We start from the raw sequence: 24,533 nt of genomic DNA on the forward strand, positions 1-24,533 counted from the left end.
GAGGGACCACCTGGCACAAGACACAAGTGAGGAAGCTATAGAATGAGGTTTCTTACTGGGTGGTGGTTACAAGGACTCACCTCCCAGCAGAAGGGATATAGTCAGAACTAGGGATGGGCGAATGTTTCGCAACATTCGAAAAACGGCACGAATGTTAACACATTCGTTCTTTCGAATTTCGAATGTTTACATAACATTCTAACATTCGATTTTCGAATGTTCGGTTTCGAATTTTATGATTACATTCGAAAATATTATTTTCGAAAAATTCGAATTTAGATTGTAATAGTATTTCTAATGCTTTCTTTAAATGTAATATTCGAATTATGCAATATTCTATATAGAAACATTCAAAATTATATATTTGTATCTATTATGTATCAATTTACTAGATTCCCGCCCTACCACATGAACTATTGAACTTCTGAATAGTATTTGTTAAATAGAATGTTAAATTCGAAATTTCGAATGTGGACATTCAATATAATTATAAACATTCGAATTCGAAAGTGACATTCGAAAACTGTAAATAACATTCGATTTAGAATTTTTAAGAATATTCGTTCTTATCGACATTCAGATTTAGAATTCGAATTTCGGTAATAACATTCGTTCTACATTCGAAATTCGAAAATGTACACATTCGCCCATCCCTAGTCAGAACATCAGTCGCGTCTGTGATATCTGAGCATAACAAAAGGCTGCAGAATCAGTCATAAATAATGATGTGTAATGACGGCAAATGTAGAGAACCTTCACCAATCCATTAGAAGAGCTGAAGTTTATTAAACTGATCACATTAATAGATTATATAACAGCAACATCTAGTTAAAGATGCAAAAAACAACAACAACAAAACAATAAATAAAACAGGTGTAGCAAAGGAATCCAGATGCACTGCAGTGAGGGAGGAGGGGGGGGGGAGTCTGAGCTCCAAGTCATTCAAGATCAAGAAAAAGGCTTGCAAGGTGTCAGTCCATTCCGTCATTAACCCCTTATCTGCCTTAGAGAACTGCAACACATAGCTATGCATAGCCATACATTAAAGAACACATTCAAGTAATCATCAATGTGTGTTTGTAGTTTTATTGTGAAGATTGGGTAATCTTTCCTGTAGTTCCCCAGTAGGTTAGTTAGTATCTTCAAACTGTTCCTTCCTGCTGTAAAACTATGTTCTAAGTTGTAATTAAAGTGCAATGAGCCGTAAAGCAGCAGCACTGCCGTTATTAGCTGTAGCACCCGCATTAGAGATGTTTCATACCGGAAGTGCTATTAATAGTGACCAGCAATCTCTTTTCATTGCACAGTAACATTCACGTTAGATTAGCCCAAACCCTACGCAGACGTGAAAAGAGGGCAAGCCCTGTATGTAAGGTTAGAACGCTAAATATACATAGATTTAATACATTCAGAAGTTTCTTTCTTTTTAAAATGACAACTTAGGAAAGTCTTGGAATGGATTTGAATGATGTAGAAGAACGTGCACTAACTGCAAACTAATCTTATCTTATCTTTTTTTCAGCTTTTTTTGAAACTAATGAGTAGGAGCAGGGTGGGTGGAAATGTACAAAGACATTAACAGGTACGTTACAAGGTAAATGCAGGAGAAATAACGCTGCCTACAAAGTAACACTACAATTGAAATGTTTTTTGTATACACGTCACTATGACAACCAGTAACTCATACCCTCCAACTGTCCCGATTTTCGCGGGACTGTCCCGATTTAAGGGGTCTGTCCCGGGTTGCTAGCTATCTGTCCCGCATTGCCCCATGCATTCAATTTTTATTTTTTTTTATTCTATTGGGCACATACTCAGAAGCAGCTGGCTTTTCTCTCCCAGGGTTATATACCTGTTAGTTTCCTTGTGGAAAAGTAATGGTGTGTGGGTTAAGCAGGAGTAGGCAGGCTGTATACCCTCTGACCTCAGGTAATGGTGACCTATAACCCCTGGTAGTGATGACGTCTAACTCCTGGTGATAATACCAGAATGCCTTTAGTTGTATACGAAGAGCAGTGCTAACACCAGGGTAACGAACAGTGGCAGCTTCAGACTGCCAGCTAATGTGCTTGCCAACCCCAGGACCCCATACAATGAGTTACAGATACCCATATATGATGTAGTGTGTCACTGCTTCATTGTAAAGCTGAACTGGCATCTTCCATAACCTTGTAGTGTATATCAAAAAATGTCACTCTCTATAAAGTGAAAAAACTTCTTTATTAAGCAACAAAATAGAAATGTTTCGGGGCTCCTGCCCTATTGTCAAGCTAATATAAAATAAAAACATACAACATTATAAACCTTCACCTGTAAAAGAAAGGCCAATTATCCAAACAATATTGTATGGGATTTAGTTCTGCAACATAGATGATCTGTTCATCCTCTGGGGTAAAACTACTTCATTAGATGAATTACAGTAATTACACATATATACAGCTCTTGTCCAGAGTCAGGTACATATAAACCCTAACACAGTACCTTACCTACAGTACAACCTACACTAAATACTGTAATTACACATATAAACAGCTCATGCCCAGAGTCAGGTACATATAAACCCTAAAACAGTACCATACCTACAGTACAACCTACACTAAATACTGTAATTACACATATAAACAGCTCATGCCCAGAGTCAGGTACATATAAACCCTATTACAGTAACTTACCTACAGTACAATCTACAGTAATTACTGTAATTACACATATAAACAGCTCATGCCCAGAGTCAGGTACATATAAACCCTATTACAGTAAGTTACCTACAGTACATACAGTAATTACTGTAATTACACATATATACAGCTCTTGCCCAGAGTCAGGTACATATAAACCCTATTACAGTAAGTTACCTACAGTACAACCTACACTAAATACTGTAATTACACATATAAACAGCTCATGCCCAGAGTCAGGTACATATAAACCCTATTACAGTAAGTTACCTACAGTACAACCTACACTAAATACTGTAATTACACATATAAACAGCTCATGCCCAGAGTCAGGTACATATAAACCCTATTACAGTAACTTACCTACAGTACAATCTACAGTAATTACTGTAATTACACATATAAACAGCTCATGCCCAGAGTCAGGTACATATAAACCCTATTACAGTAACTTACCTACAGTACAATCTACAGTAATTACTGTAATTACACATATAAACAGCTCATGCCCAGAGTCAGGTACATATAAACCCTATTACAGTAAGTTACCTACAGTACAATCTACAGTAATTACTGTAATTACACATATAAACAGCTCATGCCCAGAGTCAGGTACATATAAACCCTATTACAGTAACTTACCTACAGTACAACCTACAGTAGTTACAGTAATTACTGTAATTACACATATATACAGCTCTTGCCCAGAGTCAGGTACATATAAACCCTAACACAGTAACTTACCTACAGTACAACCTACGGTAGTTACAGTAATTACACATATATACAGCTCTTGCCCAGAGTCAGGTACATATAAACCCTAACACACTAACTTACCTACAGTACAACCTACACTAAATACTGTAATTACACATATAAACAGCTCATGCCCAGAGTCAGGTACATATAAACCCTAACACAGTAACTTACCTACAGTACATACAGTAATTACTGTAATTACACATATATACAGCTCTTGCCCAGAGTCAGGTACATATAAACCCTAACACAGTAACTTACCTACAGTACATACAGTAATTACTGTAATTACACATATATACAGCTCTTGCCCAGAGTCAGGTACATATAAACCCTAACACAGTAACTTACCTACAGTACATACAGTAATTACTGTAATTACACATATATACAGCTCTTGCCCAGAGTCAGGTACATATAAACCCTAACACACTAACTTACCTACAGTACATACAGTAATTACTGTAATTACACATATATACAGCTCTTGCCCAGAGTCAGGTACATATAAACCCTAACACACTAACTTACCTACAGTACATACAGTAATTACTGTAATTACACATATATACAGCTCTTGCCCAGAGTCAGGTACATATAAACCCTAACACAGTAACTTACCTACAGTACATACAGTAATTACTGTAATTACACATATATACAGCTCTTGCCCAGAGTCAGGTACATATAAACCCTAACACAGTAACTTACCTACAGTACATACAGTAATTACTGTAATTACACATATATACAGCTCTTGCCCAGAGTCAGGTACATATAAACCCTAACACAGTAACTTACCTACAGTACATACAGTAATTACTGTAATTACACATATATACAGCTCTTGCCCAGAGTCAGGTACATATAAACCCTAACACAGTAACTTACCTACAGTACATACAGTAATTACTGTAATTACACATATATACAGCTCTTGCCCAGAGTCAGGTACATATAAACCCTAACACAGTAACTTACCTACAGTACATACAGTAATTACTGTAATTACACATATATACAGCTCTTGCCCAGAGTCAGGTACATATAAACCCTAACACAGTAACTTACCTACAGTACATACAGTAATTACTGTAATTACACATATATACAGCTCTTGCCCAGAGTCAGGTACATATAAACCCTAACACACTAACTTACCTACAGTACAACCTACACTAAATACTGTAATTACACATATAAACAGCTCATGCCCAGAGTCAGGTACATATAAACCCTAACACAGTAACTTACCTACAGTACATACAGTAATTACTGTAATTACACATATATACAGCTCTTGCCCAGAGTCAGGTACATATAAACCCTAACACAGTAACTTACCTACAGTACATACAGTAATTACTGTAATTACACATATATACAGCTCTTGCCCAGAGTCAGGTACATATAAACCCTAACACAGTAACTTACCTACAGTACATACAGTAATTACTGTAATTACACATATATACAGCTCTTGCCCAGAGTCAGGTACATATAAACCCTAACACACTAACTTACCTACAGTACATACAGTAATTACTGTAATTACACATATATACAGCTCTTGCCCAGAGTCAGGTACATATAAACCCTAACACACTAACTTACCTACAGTACATACAGTAATTACTGTAATTACACATATATACAGCTCTTGCCCAGAGTCAGGTACATATAAACCCTAACACAGTAACTTACCTACAGTACATACAGTAATTACTGTAATTACACATATATACAGCTCTTGCCCAGAGTCAGGTACATATAAACCCTAACACAGTAACTTACCTACAGTACATACAGTAATTACTGTAATTACACATATATACAGCTCTTGCCCAGAGTCAGGTACATATAAACCCTAACACAGTAACTTACCTACAGTACATACAGTAATTACTGTAATTACACATATATACAGCTCTTGCCCAGAGTCAGGTACATATAAACCCTAACACAGTAACTTACCTACAGTACATACAGTAATTACTGTAATTACACATATATACAGCTCTTGCCCAGAGTCAGGTACATATAAACCCTAACACAGTAACTTACCTACAGTACATACAGTAATTACTGTAATTACACATATATACAGCTCTTGCCCAGAGTCAGGTACATATAAACCCTAACACAGTAACTTACCTACAGTACATACAGTAATTACTGTAATTACACATATATACAGCTCTTGCCCAGAGTCAGGTACATATAAACCCTAACACAGTAACTTACCTACAGTACATACAGTAATTACTGTAATTACACATATATACAGCTCTTGCCCAGAGTCAGGTACATATAAACCCTAACACAGTAACTTACCTACAGTACATACAGTAATTACTGTAATTACACATATATACAGCTCTTGCCCAGAGTCAGGTACATATAAACCCTAACACAGTAACTTACCTACAGTACATACAGTAATTACTGTAATTACACATATATACAGCTCTTGCCCAGAGTCAGGTACATATAAACCCTAACACACTAACTTACCTACAGTACAACCTACACTAAATACTGTAATTACACATATAAACAGCTCATGCCCAGAGTCAGGTACATATAAACCCTAACACAGTAACTTACCTACAGTACATACAGTAATTACTGTAATTACACATATATACAGCTCTTGCCCAGAGTCAGGTACATATAAACCCTAACACAGTAACTTACCTACAGTACATACAGTAATTACTGTAATTACACATATATACAGCTCTTGCCCAGAGTCAGGTACATATAAACCCTAACACACTAACTTACCTACAGTACATACAGTAATTACTGTAATTACACATATATACAGCTCTTGCCCAGAGTCAGGTACATATAAACCCTAACACACTAACTTACCTACAGTACATACAGTAATTACTGTAATTACACATATATACAGCTCTTGCCCAGAGTCAGGTACATATAAACCCTAACACACTAACTTACCTACAGTACATACAGTAATTACTGTAATTACACATATATACAGCTCTTGCCCAGAGTCAGGTACATATAAACCCTAACACAGTAACTTACCTACAGTACATACAGTAATTACTGTAATTACACATATATACAGCTCTTGCCCAGAGTCAGGTACATATAAACCCTAACACAGTAACTTACCTACAGTACATACAGTAATTACTGTAATTACACATATATACAGCTCTTGCCCAGAGTCAGGTACATATAAACCCTAACACAGTAACTTACCTACAGTACATACAGTAATTACTGTAATTACACATATATACAGCTCTTGCCCAGAGTCAGGTACATATAAACCCTAACACAGTAACTTACCTACAGTACATACAGTAATTACTGTAATTACACATATATACAGCTCTTGCCCAGAGTCAGGTACATATAAACCCTAACACAGTAACTTACCTACAGTACATACAGTAATTACTGTAATTACACATATATACAGCTCTTGCCCAGAGTCAGGTACATATAAACCCTAACACAGTAACTTACCTACAGTACATACAGTAATTACTGTAATTACACATATATACAGCTCTTGCCCAGAGTCAGGTACATATAAACCCTAACACAGTAACTTACCTACAGTACATACAGTAATTACTGTAATTACACATATATACAGCTCTTGCCCAGAGTCAGGTACATATAAACCCTAACACAGTAACTTACCTACAGTACATACAGTAATTACTGTAATTACACATATATACAGCTCTTGCCCAGAGTCAGGTACATATAAACCCTAACACACTAACTTACCTACAGTACATACAGTAATTACTGTAATTACACATATATACAGCTCTTGCCCAGAGTCAGGTACATATAAACCCTAACACACTAACATACCTACAGTACATACAGTAATTACTGTAATTACACATATATACAGCTCTTGCCCAGAGTCAGGTACATATAAACCCTAACACAGTAACTTACCTACAGTACATACAGTAATTACTGTAATTACACATATATACAGCTCTTGCCCAGAGTCAGGTACATATAAACCCTAACACAGTAACTTACCTACAGTACATACAGTAATTACTGTAATTACACATATATACAGCTCTTGCCCAGAGTCAGGTACATATAAACCCTAACACAGTAACTTACCTACAGTACATACAGTAATTACTGTAATTACACATATATACAGCTCTTGCCCAGAGTCAGGTACATATAAACCCTAACACACTAACTTACCTACAGTACATACAGTAATTACTGTAATTACACATATATACAGCTCTTGCCCATAGTCAGGTACATATAAACCCTAACACAGTAACTTACCTACAGTACATACAGTAATTACTGTAATTACACATATATACAGCTCTTGCCCAGAGTCAGGTACATATAAACCCTAACACACTAACTTACCTACAGTACATACAGTAATTACTGTAATTACACATATATACAGCTCTTGCCCAGAGTCAGGTACATATAAACCCTATTACAGTAACTTACCTACAGTACAATCTACAGTAATTACTGTAATTACACATATAAACAGCTCTTGCCCAGAGTCAGGTACATATAAACCCTATTACAGTAACTTACCTACAGTACAATCTACAGTAATTACTGTAATTACACATATATACAGCTCTTGCCCAGAGTCAGGTACATATAAACCCTAACACAGTAACTTACCTACAGTACATACAGTAATTACTGTAATTACACATATATACAGCTCTTGCCCAGAGTCAGGTACATATAAACCCTAACACAGTAACTTACCTACAGTACATACAGTAATTACTGTAATTACACATATAAACAGCTCTTGCCCAGAGTCAGGTACATATAAACCCTATTACAGTAACTTACCTACAGTACAATCTACAGTAATTACTGTAATTACACATATAAACAGCTCTTGCCCAGAGTCAGGTACATATAAACCCTAAAACAGTACCATACCTACAGTACATACAGTAATTACTGTAATTACACATATATACAGCTCTTGCCCAGAGTCAGGTACATATAAACCCTAACACAGTAACTTACCTACAGTACATACAGTAATTACTGTAATTACACATATATACAGCTCTTGCCCAGAGTCAGGTACATATAAACCCTAACACAGTAACTTACCTACAGTACATACAGTAATTACTGTAATTACACATATATACAGCTCTTGCCCAGAGTCAGGTACATATAAACCCTAACACAGTAACTTACCTACAGTACAACCTACAGTAGTTACAGTAATTACAGATCACACACAAGGCTGCTGAGTTTAACTTCTGGCTGCTGACTTTTCTTAGAGGCGGTAAAATAATTCCAACCTGGTCTCATTTATTTCTGGATTTGCTCTTGAACGTTCTATCTTGCTCCTGTTATCATAACTGATGATATTATGGTTAGATAGAGATGAAGTAAATCCTATTCTAGTTTAAAAATGATCACAGAATTTACATGCAAAAACGCTGAAAAGAACACTACAGTTAAGCATGGTGGTGGCTCGGTGATGCTCTGGGGCGGCTTTGCTTCCTCTGGCACTGGAAACCTGTAGCGTGTGGAAGGCAAGATGGATTCATCTCCTAGGAGAAAACGTAATGCCATCTGTGAGGAAGCTAAAGTTTGGGCGTCATTGGACCTTCCAACAGGACAATGTTCCCAAGCATACCGCAAATTCCACCAAGGCTTGGTTGCAGAAGGTTCTACAGTGGCCTTCACAGTCACCTGACTTGAACCCCATAGAAAGTCTCTGGTGCGATAGTAAGAAGGCGGTTGCAGCACGCAAACCCAACAATATTACAGAACTGTAGGTCATGAGGAATGGGCTAAGATTCCACAGGAACGCTACCAGAAACCTGTGTTTGGCTATGCCTCTCGTTTGCAGCCGGTCATAACAGCAAAAGGGTGCGCTACTACGTTCTATAGATGCTTGCCATGAAAGGGCTGAATAATTTTGAGACTGCAGAATTCATTAAAAGTTGCATTTACAGTTGAATTTGGGGAAACCACCTGAAGCATTTGTTGTGTTAAGCTATTTAAATAGCTTTGTTTGATTTGTTCATTGCAAACAGCTGAAAGTCTGTAATATATATAAAAATATATACACAATAACATTTCACTTCTAACGTCTGCACACTGGGAGAAAAGCTATACGCTATCATAGTTCTGCGCTTTGTCTTTCTCCAGCAGAAGGTACCATTACACACAACCAACTCGCTGTTCTGTGGAAACTTACAGTCATCTGGGCTTTGAAGTTGACTTTTTATGTAAAGCCAGTGATAAGTTGCAAGCATCCTTATAGGAACGTTATCTATGCAGATAGCAGCTGATTTACTGCTCTGACATCTGAAACCCATTAGAGGAAAACAGACCTTTAAGAACATTTTCTGTACAAATGTGATATATAGTTCTCAGTAATTAAAAAAAAAAAAAGTTAAACTTAGATTAGATCCTGCTAATTTCTATGCTGCGCTTATTGCCACTCACAGATGGCATATTATCTTTCTAAACAAGCATTTTCAGACATCTCTGTTTATTCACTGGACATGCACAATATATGGGCCTAAAAACTGGCTACCTTAACATGGGACAACAAAAAGCAGCGGGTGGAGGAAAGTATAGAGAAGGATGTAGAAGAAATAAGATGGTATAATAAAGTAATTAATAGTTCCTACAATGTGTAAGTGCCATAACTAAAACACTCAAAGAAGTAGATTTTATAAATGTCTACACAGCCATAGCACCATATAGAGCAGGCTTCTCCCTCCTTGTTACAATACTGTGACACATATACATAGTGTGACATATATACCTAGTGTGACACATATACCTAGTGTGACACATATAGAATCCTATAGAGCAAGCTTCTCCCTCCTTGTTACAATACTGTGACACATATACCTAGTGTGACATATATACCTAGTGTGACACATATACCTAGTGTGACAAATATACCTAGTGTGACACATATACCTAGTGTGACACATATACCTAGTGTGACACACATAGCATCATATAGAGCAGGTTTCTCCCTCCTCATTACAATACTGTGACACAAATACCTAGTGTGACAAATATACCTAGTGTGACACATATATACCTAGTGTGACACATATACCTAGTGTGACATATATACCTAGTGTGACACATATATCTAGTGTGAAACATATAGCATCCTATAGAGCAGGCTTCTCCCTCCTCGTTACAATACTGTGACACATATACCTAGTGTGACATATATACCTAGTGTGACACATATACCTAGTGTGACATATATACCTAGTGTGACACATATACCTAGTGTGACATATATACCTAGTGTGACACATATAGCATCCTTAAGAGCAGGCTTCTCCCTCCTCGTTACAATACTGTGACACATATACCTAGTGTGACATATATACCTAGTGTGACACAAATACCGTATATACCTAGTGTGACATATATACCTAGTGTGACACATATACCTAGTGTGACACATATAGCATCCTTAAGAGCAGGCTTCTCCCTCCTCGTTACAATACTGTGACACATATACCTAGTGTGACATATATACCTAGTGTGACACATATATCTAGTGTGACACATATACCTAGTGTGACATATATACCCAGTGTGACACATATACCTAGTGTGACACATATAGCATCCTTAAGAGCAGGCTTCTCCCTCCTCGTTACAATACTGTGACATATATACCTAGTGTGACACATATATCTAGTGTGACACATATAGCATCCTATAGAGCAGGCTTTTCTCTCCTCGCTACAATACTGTGACACATATACCTATTGTGACATATATACCTAGTGTGACACATATACCTAGTGTGACACATATACCTAGTGTGACATATATACACAGTGTGACACATATACCTAGTGTGACACATATAGCATCCTATAGAGCAGGCTTCTCCCTCCTCGTTACAATACTGTGACACATATACCTAGTGTGACACATATACCTAGTGTGACACAAATACTGTATATACCTAGTGTGATACATATACTTAATGTGACATATATACCTAGTATGACAAAAATACCTAGTGTGACATATATACCTAGTGTGACACAAATACCTAGTGTGACACAAATACCTAGTGTGACACATATACCTAGTGTGAGACATACCTAGTGTGACACAAATAGCTAGTGTGACACATAACCCTGTGTGACATATATACCTAGCGTGACACATATACCTAGTGTGACACAAATACCTAGTGTGACATACCTAGTGTGACACATATACCTAGTGTGACACATATATCTAATGCAACACATACCTAGTGTGACACAAATACCTAGTGTGACACATATACCTAGTGTGACACATATAGTTAGTGTGACACATATAGCTAGTGTGACACAAATACCTATTGTGACACATATACCTAGTGTGACACAAATACCTAGTGTGACACATATATCTAGTGTGACACATATACCTAGTGTGACTCATACACCTAGTGTGACACAAATACCTAGTGTGACTCATATACCTAGTGTGACACATACCTAGTGTGACACAAATAGCTAGTGTGACACATAACCTACTGTGACACATATACATAGTGTGACACAAATACAGAGTGTAACACATAAACCTAGTGTGACGTGTATACCTACTGTGACACATATACATAGTGTGACACATAAACCTAGTGTGACACATAACCTACTGTGACACATATACATAGTGTGACACAAATACCTAGTGTGACACATATACATAGTGTGACACAAATACCTACTGTGACACATATACCTAGTGTGACACATATACATAGTGTGACACAAATACCTAGTGTGACACATATACATAGTGTGACACATATACATAGTGTGACACAAATACATAGTGTGACACATATACATAGTGTGACACAAATACCTAGTGTGACACATATACATAGTGTAACACATAAACCTAGTGTGACGTGTATACCTACTGTGACACATATACATAGTGTGACACATAAACCTAGTGTGACACATAACCTACTGTGACACATATACATAGTGTGACACAAATACCTAGTGTGACACATATACATAGTGTGACACAAATACCTACTGTGACACATATACCTAGTGTGACACATATACATAGTGTGACACAAATACCTAGTGTGACACATATACATAGTGTGACACATATACATAGTGTGACACAAATACCTAGTGTGACACATATACATAGTGTGACACAAATACCTAGTGTGACGTGCAAATGCATCTCGCTGTAGGTATATGTAATTTACCCCTACCCAGGAATACAGTAAATGAATTACCATGTAATTAATGCCAGACACAGCCTATAGAGCCCATGACTGGCATTATTTATGTCACCCCCCTACCCAGGAACACAGTGTCTACATCAATAAATAAGTTATGAGGTAAATAGTGCCAGGCAAAGCCTATGGGGTCCATGACTGACACGTTATGTCACCCCCTACCCAGGAATACAGCATCTACATCAGTAAATAAGTTACAAGGTAAATAGTGCCAGGCACAGCCTATGGGGTCCATGACTGACACGTTATGTCACCCCCTACCCAGGAATACAGCATCTACATCAGTAAATAAGTTACAAGGTAAATAGTGCCAGGCACAGCCTATGGGGTCCATGACTGACACTTTATGTCACCCCCTACCCAGGAATACAGCGTCTACATCAGTAAATAAGTTACAAGATTAAAAGTGCCAGGCACAGCCTATGGGGTCCATGACTGACACTTTATGTCACCCCCTACCCAGGAATACAGCGTCTACATCAGTAAATAAGCTATGAGGTAAGTAGTGCCAGGCACAGCCTATGGGGCCCATGACTGACACTTTATGTCACCCCTTACCCAGGAATACAGTGTCTACATTAGTAAATAAGTTACAAGGTAAACAGTGCCAGGCACAGCCTATGGGGCCCATGACTGACACTTTATGTCACCCCCTACCCAGGAATACAGCGTCTACATCAGTAAATAAGCTATGAGGTAAGTAGTGCCAGGCACAGCCTATGGGGCCCATGACTGACACTTTATGTCACCCCTTACCCAGGAATACAGTGTCTACATTAGTAAATAAGTTACAAGGTAAACAGTGCCAGGCACAGCCTATGGGGCCCATGACTGACACTTTATGTCACCACCTACAAGTACTCAGTTTGTCACAGATAAAAGGAACTCACATTCCTACTGTTACTTCATCTTTATCCTGGATTTAGGAAATGTTTCTGTATAGTATCCAAGATAAAGCTTTGACCCCCCCAACAATACTGCAAAAAAACAACAAAACAATCCTATAGGTGCCAAGTGTCCATCCTAGTGGTGTCTGTTGTCATTACAGACATTTATTCATTTGTACAATTATCCAGACATCAGATTTGCCTCCCTCCTATCAGAAGTGACCCCTCCCCATCTCCATAGCACATCCCAAGGGAGCATCCCAGATCAATGTCCCTCTGGATGCTATTTTCTACTTGGGTGATGGGTACCTACCTTCTTGGACTGTCACTTCACTGTCACTGCTTGCCCCTGATGCCAGGTCTTTATCTTCGTCTCCATTTGGTGGCCCCAGATCTCTAGCTCCTTGCATCCCTGCAGCTACTACGTCTTCTAGGTCCAGTAAATGACTGACACTGAAGTTCTTCCTGCTGTGGGGGGCTTCTGTAACTTCCATCAGCCGCACTGTATTGATGGGTACTGGCTTGTCCAGGACAAGGTCTCTCTCCATGATGGTCAAACTCTCTTTTATCTCTTAACAAATTTCCCAATAACTTTTTTTTGTTCTTGTTTTATTTAATTCTCTCTTTTTTGTAGAATTGTCCTTTTTCTGCAACTTTTTCTTTATGTATCCAAGTCTTTTTCTCTCTCTCTCTCTCTCCTCTTCTTCCTTTCCCCTTTTTAGGGCAGGGACCAACTTCGCTCACATGTACTTTTAGCTAAGTGACCAAAAAAAACTCCTTTTGCTGACGCTTAGAAGAAAACAAACCTTTTTCTCCCCTTTTCTTTTCTCTGTAGTTCTTGGATAAATCTCTCTGCACGCCCCCTCCTTCTCTCAGCTATGACCTCTGACCTCCTTCCCTTCTTCAGTTTTTTTTTTTTTGGGCTTACCAAGGGAAGAAAGAAAATAAGAGAAGATGGACGCAGCAGACTGTGTGTTTTTCTTACAACTTTTAAGATGAGTCTAATAGTTAAAAACCGTTAGGTTAAGTGCATCTATCAGCACTTCCCAGTATGGAGCCAAGGGAGTGAGGGTATCTGTGATGTCCCCATGTGGATTCACAAATTCCTTGGCAGACAGAGGTGATACAGATCATTTTGGAACCAAAAAAAACTAAAGAATGATGCAGAATGGGGATGAAAATATGTTGCAATGAGAAAATGATACAGGCTTCACAAATAATTACTAATAATACAGGTTAAACAATAGGAGTTTTTTACATATTGGTGTAGATTTGCATTAAGACTTAAAGGGACATGAAACCCAAATTTTTTTCTTTCATGAATCAGATAGAGAATACAATTTTAAACAACTTTCCAATTTACTTCTTTTGTTTAATTTGCTTCCTTCTCTTGCTATCGTTTGCTGAAAGGTTTATCTAGGCAAGTTCATGAGCAGCAGAGAAACTAGGTTCTAGCTGTTGATTGGTGGCTGCATATATATATATTATGTATATATATATATATATATATATATATATATATGTATTCAACAAATGATACCAAGAGAATGAAACAGATTAGATAATAGAAGTAAATTAGAAAGTTGTTTAAAATTGTAGTCTCCATCTGAATCATGAAAGAAAAATGTTGGGTTTCATGTACCTTTAAGCGAAATATACAACAAATTATTGCAAGGAAATAAAATATATCTAGATTGGAAATTGGTTCCAGCATAACAAAGTATTAATAGATATGAAACCGTATCTACCACTGACTACAAAATAGTGTTAGTCTTTAAACCCTTTAAGGGATATGAAACCCAAAACATTTCTTTTGTGATACAGTTTCCAATCTACTTCTATTATCCAATTTCCTTTGTTCCCATGATATTCTGTGTTAGAGATACCTAGGTAGCATCTGGTGCACTACATGACAGGAAATAATGCTGCCATCTAGTGGTCTTGCAAATGGATAACATTCTTGCAAAAATGCTGCCATATAGTGATCCAGAAATGATCCGGCTCCTAAGCATACATCCCTGCTTTAAAAAAAAGAACAAATAAAAATTGATAACAGAAGTAAATTAGAAAGTTGTTTAAATTCACATGCTCTATCTGAATCATGATAGAATGTTTTGGGGGGTTTAATTTCCCTTTAATATTAGGGCATATTGCTCTAATATGCTTTATTTTCCTACAAGAACATTCCTTTTTGAATATCAATATACTTATGTGTGTGCATATATACAGTATATATATATATATATATATATATATATATATATATATATATATATATATATATAAAAGTTTGTTTGTGGTATATGCACTCTCACCAACAGACCGCAACTTGCCAGGGTGCGCAATACCAAAAGGTGATAAGAAACAATACAAACATGGATCTGATGCAGATACAGATGTCAGAAATGACACAAAGATTCCTTCAACGTGGGTACAACAAAAAGAACCTAGAGCAACAACGTGAATCGGCTCTCCTAGCCCAACAAGAACAAAGCACCACAAGTACTACACCAAATCCCCAACTCACGTTTGTGACCACGTATAATCCAGACCAACACCAGATTGCCAAAGCAATAAAGGAGGAATGGAAAATTCTCCAGAGTGACCCCACACTACCATTCACTGAATGGGCAGCACCACGACTGGCATATCGTAGGGGTAGGAGTCTGAGAGATCTACTAGTAAAGACTGACATCCCTTTAAAAAATGAGAAACAAACCTGGCTGAAGAGAAAAATTGGATGCTATAAATGCATTAGTTGTGTAACTTGCAACAGCATGCACACTGGCACGACATTTCAACATCCTGATTGTCGCAAAAGATATCAGATTAAATACTTCCTGACATGCACAACCCAATTCATCGTATACCTACTTAACTGCCCCTGTGGGAAATTCTATACTGGCAAGACGACTGACGACGCCAGAGTGAGGATGGCGAATCACCGCTCCAGCATCAGATCGGCAATAAACACGGGAAAGGCAGAACATCCGGTGGCCCGCAACTTCCTTGAAGCAGGACACACTGTGAGCGACTTACGCTTCAGAATTATTGATCATGTGCCAGTCCTACGAAGAGGAGGGAACCAAGCCAAGATACTTCTTAGAAAAGAAGCACGCTGGATTCATGAATTGTGCACATTGGCCCCGAGAGGCTTAAATATACAGACGGGATGGCAGAACTTTCTATAATTGATATGAGGTGTGAGAGTCCACTGATCAATTGATTCTATGCCCGTGAGGGCAGGCGACACTGTATGTATCGCTAATAATGAGAGTCTACTTCCCACTCTTGAGTTATCCTTTTTTGAGTTGAAATTACTTTACCTAATTGTACCAAATATGGTGTTCCATGATTTCCATTCGTTAGATGTTTAACTGTGAATATGTAAATATATGAGGTGTGCTATGTTTTTATTTGTTTTTAATCTTGTTTTACTACACTTGTCACACTTCCATGTTTTGGTTATTTCTGTGACTGGTATGCTTTCTATACATGCTCAATTGATTTGACAGTAGTTTTTTTGTAGTTAACGAACGGTGCTTTGTGTCTACCATTTTGGATGCCTGGACATTATTGGCCATTAACACTATGGGACTCACATATGGTGATGTAAGGTTGTGGTCTGCTTTTGGTTAGTTTATGATAAATATGGTTATACTCTGATAAATATGGTTATACTCAAATAGTTTTTGTACAGATTTATATACATTTTTATTTATTTTCACGATTGGTGGTATGTTCTTTTGAACAAGGGGTTGATCGTTTGGGATGAAGCCCCCCGATGGGGGTAGGTTCAACCTTGACGATCCTGCAGAGGGTATTTTATTTGGGTGGTTTTATTTGATACTTAGGTTGTGAACAGTTTGATTTACACCACACAATGGAGTAGAATTATTGTGTTTTTTTATTTTTATTTTTAATTTTTTATTATTGTTCTTTATGTATGAGGTCTAGGATGGGGTGATCTGGCGGCAAGCACTTTTTGGTAGATGCCTGGTAGAATCTCGCCACACTTCGTCTTTGTTTTGTCCTTTTGAAAATAAGAATTTTCGGCATAGGCATTTGTTGTTGTTTTCCTTTTGGCCTTTTTGATGTGGATTAAAGTAACAGATTGTTATTCAGGCTTAGCTACTTAATTGGGCAAGATTCTATACACTATTGGACAGGTCTGCTTGACCTGAGCACATGCATGTTACAATTAAAAAGTTTTTTTTTCGTTACCCCTTTTTTCTTCCCATTTTGATATTTGGAGATTAACATAGCCATCTTTTTTGAGGGTGGCTCCTAGCACCATATCATGTACTCAGTTGGTACAATGGACAGCCACAATCGGGGCTGGTGCTTTGTATACAGGTTACCATAGTAACCGCGGTATTAGACAAGGGCGATCGCGGTTTGAGATGTGAGTAATGCCGTTTCGACGTCATGTGGTTTGTGTTCAGTTGGCACAATGCGCAGCCACAATCGGGGTTGGTGCTTTGTATACAGGTTACCATAGTAACCGCGGTATTAGACAAGGGTGATCGCGGCGTGTGGTTTGAGTTGTGAGTAATGCCGTTTCGACGTCATGTGGTTTGTGTTTGAATGGGACCTGGAGTGCTGACAGTTAGAGGCATGTAGGGTTATTGCGGATGTCTTGTTACGGAGCAGGGGGTCCTGTTTGCTGTGGGAACCATGGCAACCATCGGATCAGCGGTTTCAGCACCGCTATTGACAGTGAGTTTGTTAGGTCACATGCCCCCATGCATCATAGAGGATGTGCCTGTGTAGCCAATCAGGTCAGTTGTTGACATCTTTTGCTCTCTCAGTTGGCTTGCGGTGTTTTGGAAGGTGTGGGTTTGTGAGACGAATTTGCTTAGCCTATCACATAGCAGGGGTGTGTGATCTCCACCTATCAGGTCTTTGTTTTCCTTTCTATTAGTATTAATGCACCACGGATAGTATTGAGCATGTATATGATCGGATACAGTTCTTGACACATTAGCACCACACACACACAGAGATAATATTGTATACATACAGGTATGTTTCAATGTATACTTTTCACAATGTTAGTTTGTATTTGAGTCTTAACACTGAGATCAATGCCGGTTTTGCACACGGCTCACTTACCTTTACACACGGCACATTTTGATTGGTAGGTCACTGAGGGGAGTGGTTTAGGGGCCTTTAAATGTTTGTCTTTTTTCACTTGTTGCTTGTCAGAAGAAGGGACGCTGTTGGTCCCGAAACGTCACAATAAAGGATATTTGATTGATATTGTTGTCTATAGTCCAGTGAGTGCTTTCAACTTCTCATTTTATATATATATATATATATATATATATATATATATACGGATTAGCAGAATGTGTATATGTATGTATATATATATATATATATATATATACATACATACACACACACATATATTGCTTCCAGAGAGTGTGATCCGAATATGGAATTTTATATACTATATGTATATATATATATACACACACACACACACACCCACACGCATATATACAAGGGTTGAACATTTCCACTAGCCCAGGATGAGCAAGAAATTTGACTTTTCCCTATCTTTTAGGAGTGGACTAGTAACGTCTCTTCCCTAACTAGTAAGGTATAGTAATATTTATCTATCTATATATATATATAATTACTAAAGTTTTTTCTCCTTGCCTGGTGTATACTTTTAAACCAATAGAAGTATTTTTTTTTTTTTCAAATAAACTAACGATCCTAGAGTATTAGTTGTGAAAAGCAAAAGAATACTCTCCCTGTAGTGTAAATAATATTGCTATTATTACCACAATGTATTTGCAAAGTGCTGAGACATTATCTGGCACTGGATATCAATTTCAAATCCTTCATGCAATACATACATATATATATATATATATATATATATATATATATATATATATATATATATATATATATATATATATTCAGTGTTTAGTTGCTCATTCACATTTAATGTATGTAAATCTTTCCACTATATCAGCTACACACAGGACTGTGATGCATTTTGGTATCATTTGAACAAAAGTGTATATTTTAGTGTTTTAATGACGATGTCAGTGTGCTTCAGAGAACTAATCCCTCAGTATAAGAGCGTTGCTTGCTCCCGTTTACTGCAGTATATTGTGTCCTGCACAGCAGCTAATACAGCCGCCTGCATGACTCCTGCTTGTGTCATAGGTCAGGACCTCTGGGGAAACAGCAGCCCCTAATGAGGTCATTAAGCCCTCTGTGCATTTCCAGTCACAGTAAATAAGCACTAATGAAAACCAACAGCACATTAGAAGCCATACAGAGGCCGAGGATGTCACCGTGGGAGTATGTGGGAGAGACACTAAAGACGTGTTTGTATTAATTTATATTCTGTGTCCTAGGCACAATTCCACTCCAATAGATTTCACCACAAACTAACTAAGAATCTTCCTCTTTTATGGGTTCCCAGACATCCCAATCTCACTGAAGTTCAGGGAGTCTCCCTGATTGTAATAGCGACTCCCTGATGCCAGTAAATGGAATGCAATCTCCCTGAAACTCCCAGTACCATGAACCAAAGTGGCCCAAATCCAGAAAAGTGTTTCTTTAAGGAATGCCTTTAGTTGCTGGGACATTAAAGAACCCTCAAAGCCTGCATCAGTATCCAAAAGCCCCCCACTGATAAAATAAAATAAATTTAATAAAATAAAAACACAAATATTACCTTATTTACTGCACGTAATTAAACTTTGTATTCTAAAATATTTAAGCATTCAACAAGCGTACGATCACTGGAAAATAGGTTTGTTGTATGTGGGTGTGCAATAAAGCTACTTTTTTATTGTGACTTTAGTGGGAATCTACTTTAATGATAAGTCTCTATCTTATTTAGGGTTTCAAGGTGTTCAATATATAACTGGGAGGGGGGGGGCGCAGTAGCGGGTGAAGCCACCTCCCTGAAATTAGCTTTTGCAGGTTGGGATGTCTGGGTTCCATTTCATTAGAAGCACGGTGGCTTGAATGAGATTTGCCGTCCGAATTACAAATACAATATAACCAGAAAATTTGATTTTCTTAAGTGATGACGCGGTCAATGTGAAAATATTATAAGAAACAGGCTCTTTGTGGGAGGGGCTGGGATACAGATTTCCGCACACTTAGGGTTGATAGTTATCTGCATGTTATCAGCTGCAGAGGAAAACTTATTGTTTACTTTTTTTATCATCATTCTAGTGAAAAATGCCCCAATACATAACATGTGCCAGGCCTGTTTTTATGATCACAATACAAATTCTTTATAATTAATGACAAAGTTACATTTTTTATCTATCGAATTCTACAGCTACACAAAAAGATAAATGCCCAGGCAGACATTGGTTTGCGCATAGATAAAACACTGAAATTCCTCCTGCCATATTGGATGGCATCAGCAAACTAATACAAACACTACCTGCTCAATCAAGTAAAATTACAAAAATTCATAAGCACTTTCACACTAATAAAATAGAACAAAATCAATCACACAATAAAAACACACAGTGCCAATTATGGTTCAGTATTAATGGTGACCGGCTGATGAGTCTGAATGTAGGTTTATCGTCATTAATAAATAAACACATGGGGGATGCTTCCAGTCGGCGACCAAGATGGCCGCTTATCTCAGAGTCTGAGCAGATAAGTTGGTATATCGTCTGCATATCACTCACTAATTACAACATCCACGGTTCATTTTTGGCTAATGCGCCTCTACTATGTACACTGAATAGTTTGATGCAAGTATTAACCCCAACCTCAGCTCTATGATACTGGAACGGAGAGGAGTCCAGCTGCGGTCTTCTCCAAGACCGACCTCTACTTAACCCCCCCGGCAATCCGGATAAAATAGCGGTAAGCTACCAATTACATGTAATATTTTTACTTGTCTGTGACCCCTGAGGATAGCAGCACTGGAAAATAGCTGCGGCCGAGGTGACTAGAAGGATCATTGGATTTACTATTTCAAGCCTAACATGGCTGCGATGCAAAGCTGTGAAGCGTCATTGCTGGAGGCACTAAATGACCGATAAATGACAGATTTTTATACGGAGCCTACACACAACCCTCTCAGAAGCTTTTGACACTCTGTCACGACCGCTAGATTGGCAAGATATACAACCAGAGGAGACCTTTGATGAATCTTTATTCAAGAAAACACTGGCTGGGACTGCCGAGATACAACCGCATCTGGATTTGACAATGCCCAGTGGCGAATCCTGTGAGGCCTTGCTACTGGTCTCACTGAATGGGGCACCATTGATGGAAAAAGCAGCTTATCAGGTTTCCCAGATAGTCGCAATAACTGAGGATGTCTCATCTAGCTACAGGGACTTACCTATACTAGCTGGGGATATAGACACGGAGCAATGGCTTTATTTCCCCAGACCAAGACTGCTTAAGCTGAGCATGGAGGTGTGTCGCGCACCGGGAAGGCGCCCTCGGCGTGGGGCTCACCTAATTAGATTGTTACGATGACTCCGGGAAAAATGTTGTGGATATGGTTGTCATAGGTCCAAATGGTCCAAGGCTCTTCAATGAGCCAATACAGCCTACCTCTGCCCTTTGGATGTCGCAGGCCAAAGCTGGCTCTCAGTCTGTTGTTCCAAAGAGGGTAGAGTTCTCATTCTGGGACAGCCGTCTTTTTACAATTGTTATTCCATCACTTTGGCGATTCGGTATAGGATGAATTATTCAGAGACTGGTAAAGTGCTTGACATGATCGCCCAGCCCCTTTTGCTAATATTTGTTTACTATAACGAGAGATTTGGACAGGTCCTATAATTTGAGTTAACATTGGTCTAAAAATTATTATAATTGTTCATTGCATATTTAATGTGTGTGTTTAAGTCTATGTTGAGGCTTCTTTGTTTAATTCATAAAACATGTTTTTTCTTATATGTAATAGTAGATTTGATAACATATGTGGCACAATTTTTAAACTTGTAGAATTCTATGCTTATCGACAATATAGGATTCCTAAAATACTTTATAGAGGGCCAAAATGAAGCTCATAGAAATTACTCCTTCTACGACGAGAGCCTTGGACAGGTCTTATAGTTTGAGTTAATATTGGTCTAAAAATCATCATACTGGTTCATTGCATATTTAATGTGTGTGTTTAAGTCTATGTTGAGGCTTCTATGTTCAATTCATAAAACAGTTTTTTTTCTTATGCACAATAGTAGATTTGATAACATATGTGGCACAATTTTCAAACTTGTAGAATTCTATGCTCATTTATAATATAGGAGTCCTAAAATAATTTATAGAGGGCCAAAATGAAGCTCATAAAAAGTACTCCTTCTGCCTGCGGTTTATTTATAGAGAGTGAACCAGAAGCTATAAGTCATACTTCCTCTATAATATCAGTCTAACCAAGATTATTCTACTGAAGCTACTACAGGGCTGCTGGTATAAAATAACCTGCATAATCTTCCCACAGTATATAGAAGTCGCTTGCAGGTCATGATCAGGGTTAAACTAAGACACAGTCATACCACTTTTAGTTTTAATATCCCTTATGTGATGTAATATATGATTAAGATGTTCCAGTTTAGGTATTCCTACCTATGGTTCTAAATTGTATTCTGACTTTTGTCCATGGGCTAGGTTCAGTGATAGCCTCCACAACCCAGGGATATAACTTTTCATCCTATGTCACACAGGATTCTATTAAGCTACCAAGTACTGTTGTGTCGTTGCTATATCTTCGGGGGTACTAATGGTATTCATGGAAATGTCAGCTTATCCACTACACATAATACTAACGGTCCAAAAGAGGCCCTATATGTTTGATACTTGATACATATCCCCTATAGGTTTCCCTCACAAGTTCATAACAATACTAGGCCTACAAGAGAGATCATTATTTTATTTTTTTGTATGGGGAATTTCTGTTAAGTTATTTTTTTTACTTGGTACTAGGGGTTAATAACTACAAGCTTTATCATTTCCTAAAAAATTAAAAATAGAGATTCTTCATCTGGGATCCAAAAGTGATCTCTCACGGCTTCTGGTTGCTGTCTTAGCGTTATATCTTTTCTATGATCATGAGAGGTCCAAGAGTGTCCTCATAGGTTAATTCGAAGGCTGATAGTAGGAATGGGCAAAAACTATGTCTCCTAATTTTGCAAATGTCTCATATCTATGCTATGTTTTTTTGGTTTGTTTTCTTTTTCTTGGACATATGAATGTGACTTTTCTGTCTAAACTGAACTGACATTTTTGCTTTGTATGCCCCATATTGAATCTCAATAAAAAAAAAAACCCACAAAAAAACCCCACATGCTCACTGTGCCAATAATGGTTCAGTATTAATGGTGACCGGCTGATGAGTCTGAATGGAGGGTTATCATCATTAATACAAAAACACATGCCAATTGTGCCAATAATGGTTCAGTATTAATGGTGACCGGCTGATGAGTCTGAATGGAGGGTTATCATCATTAATACAAAAACACATGCCAACTGTGCCAATAATGGTTCAGTATTAATGGTGACCGGCTGATGAGTCTGAATGGAGGGTTATCATCATTAATACAAAAACACATGCTCACTGTGCCAATAATGGTTCAGTATTAATGGTGACCGGCTGATGAGTCTGAATGTAGGTTTATCATCATTAATACAAAAACACATGCCAACTGTGCCAATAATGGTTCAGTATTTATGGTGACCGGCTGATGAGTCTGAATGTAGTTTATCATCATTAATACAAAAACACATGCCAACTGTGCCAATAATGGTTCAGTATTTATGGTGACCGGCTGATGAGTCTGAATGTAGTTTATCATCATTAATACAAAAACACATGCCAACTGTGCCAATAATGGTTCAGTATTTATGGTGACCGGCTGATGAGTCTGAATGTAGGTTTATCATCAT

General features: G+C 37.8%; 1 protein-coding gene across 1 annotated transcript in view; it reads right to left on the reverse strand.

Annotated features, from left to right (window-relative positions):
- Positions 1 to 14,448, reverse strand: part of PRRX2 (paired related homeobox 2) — a 112,199-nt gene extending 97,751 nt beyond the window's left edge. Inside the window, exon 1 of the mRNA XM_053695341.1 lies at positions 13,945 to 14,448. Coding sequence (XP_053551316.1) covers positions 13,945 to 14,179 — 235 coding nt within the window. The 5' untranslated portion in view covers positions 14,180 to 14,448. The remainder of the gene's footprint in view (positions 1 to 13,944) is intronic.
- Between the last annotated feature and the right edge of the window lie 10,085 nt (positions 14,449 to 24,533).

The sequence above is a fragment of the Bombina bombina genome, chromosome 12 (genome assembly GCF_027579735.1).
Source record: "Bombina bombina isolate aBomBom1 chromosome 12, aBomBom1.pri, whole genome shotgun sequence".
Lineage (NCBI taxonomy): Eukaryota > Metazoa > Chordata > Amphibia > Anura > Bombinatoridae > Bombina > Bombina bombina.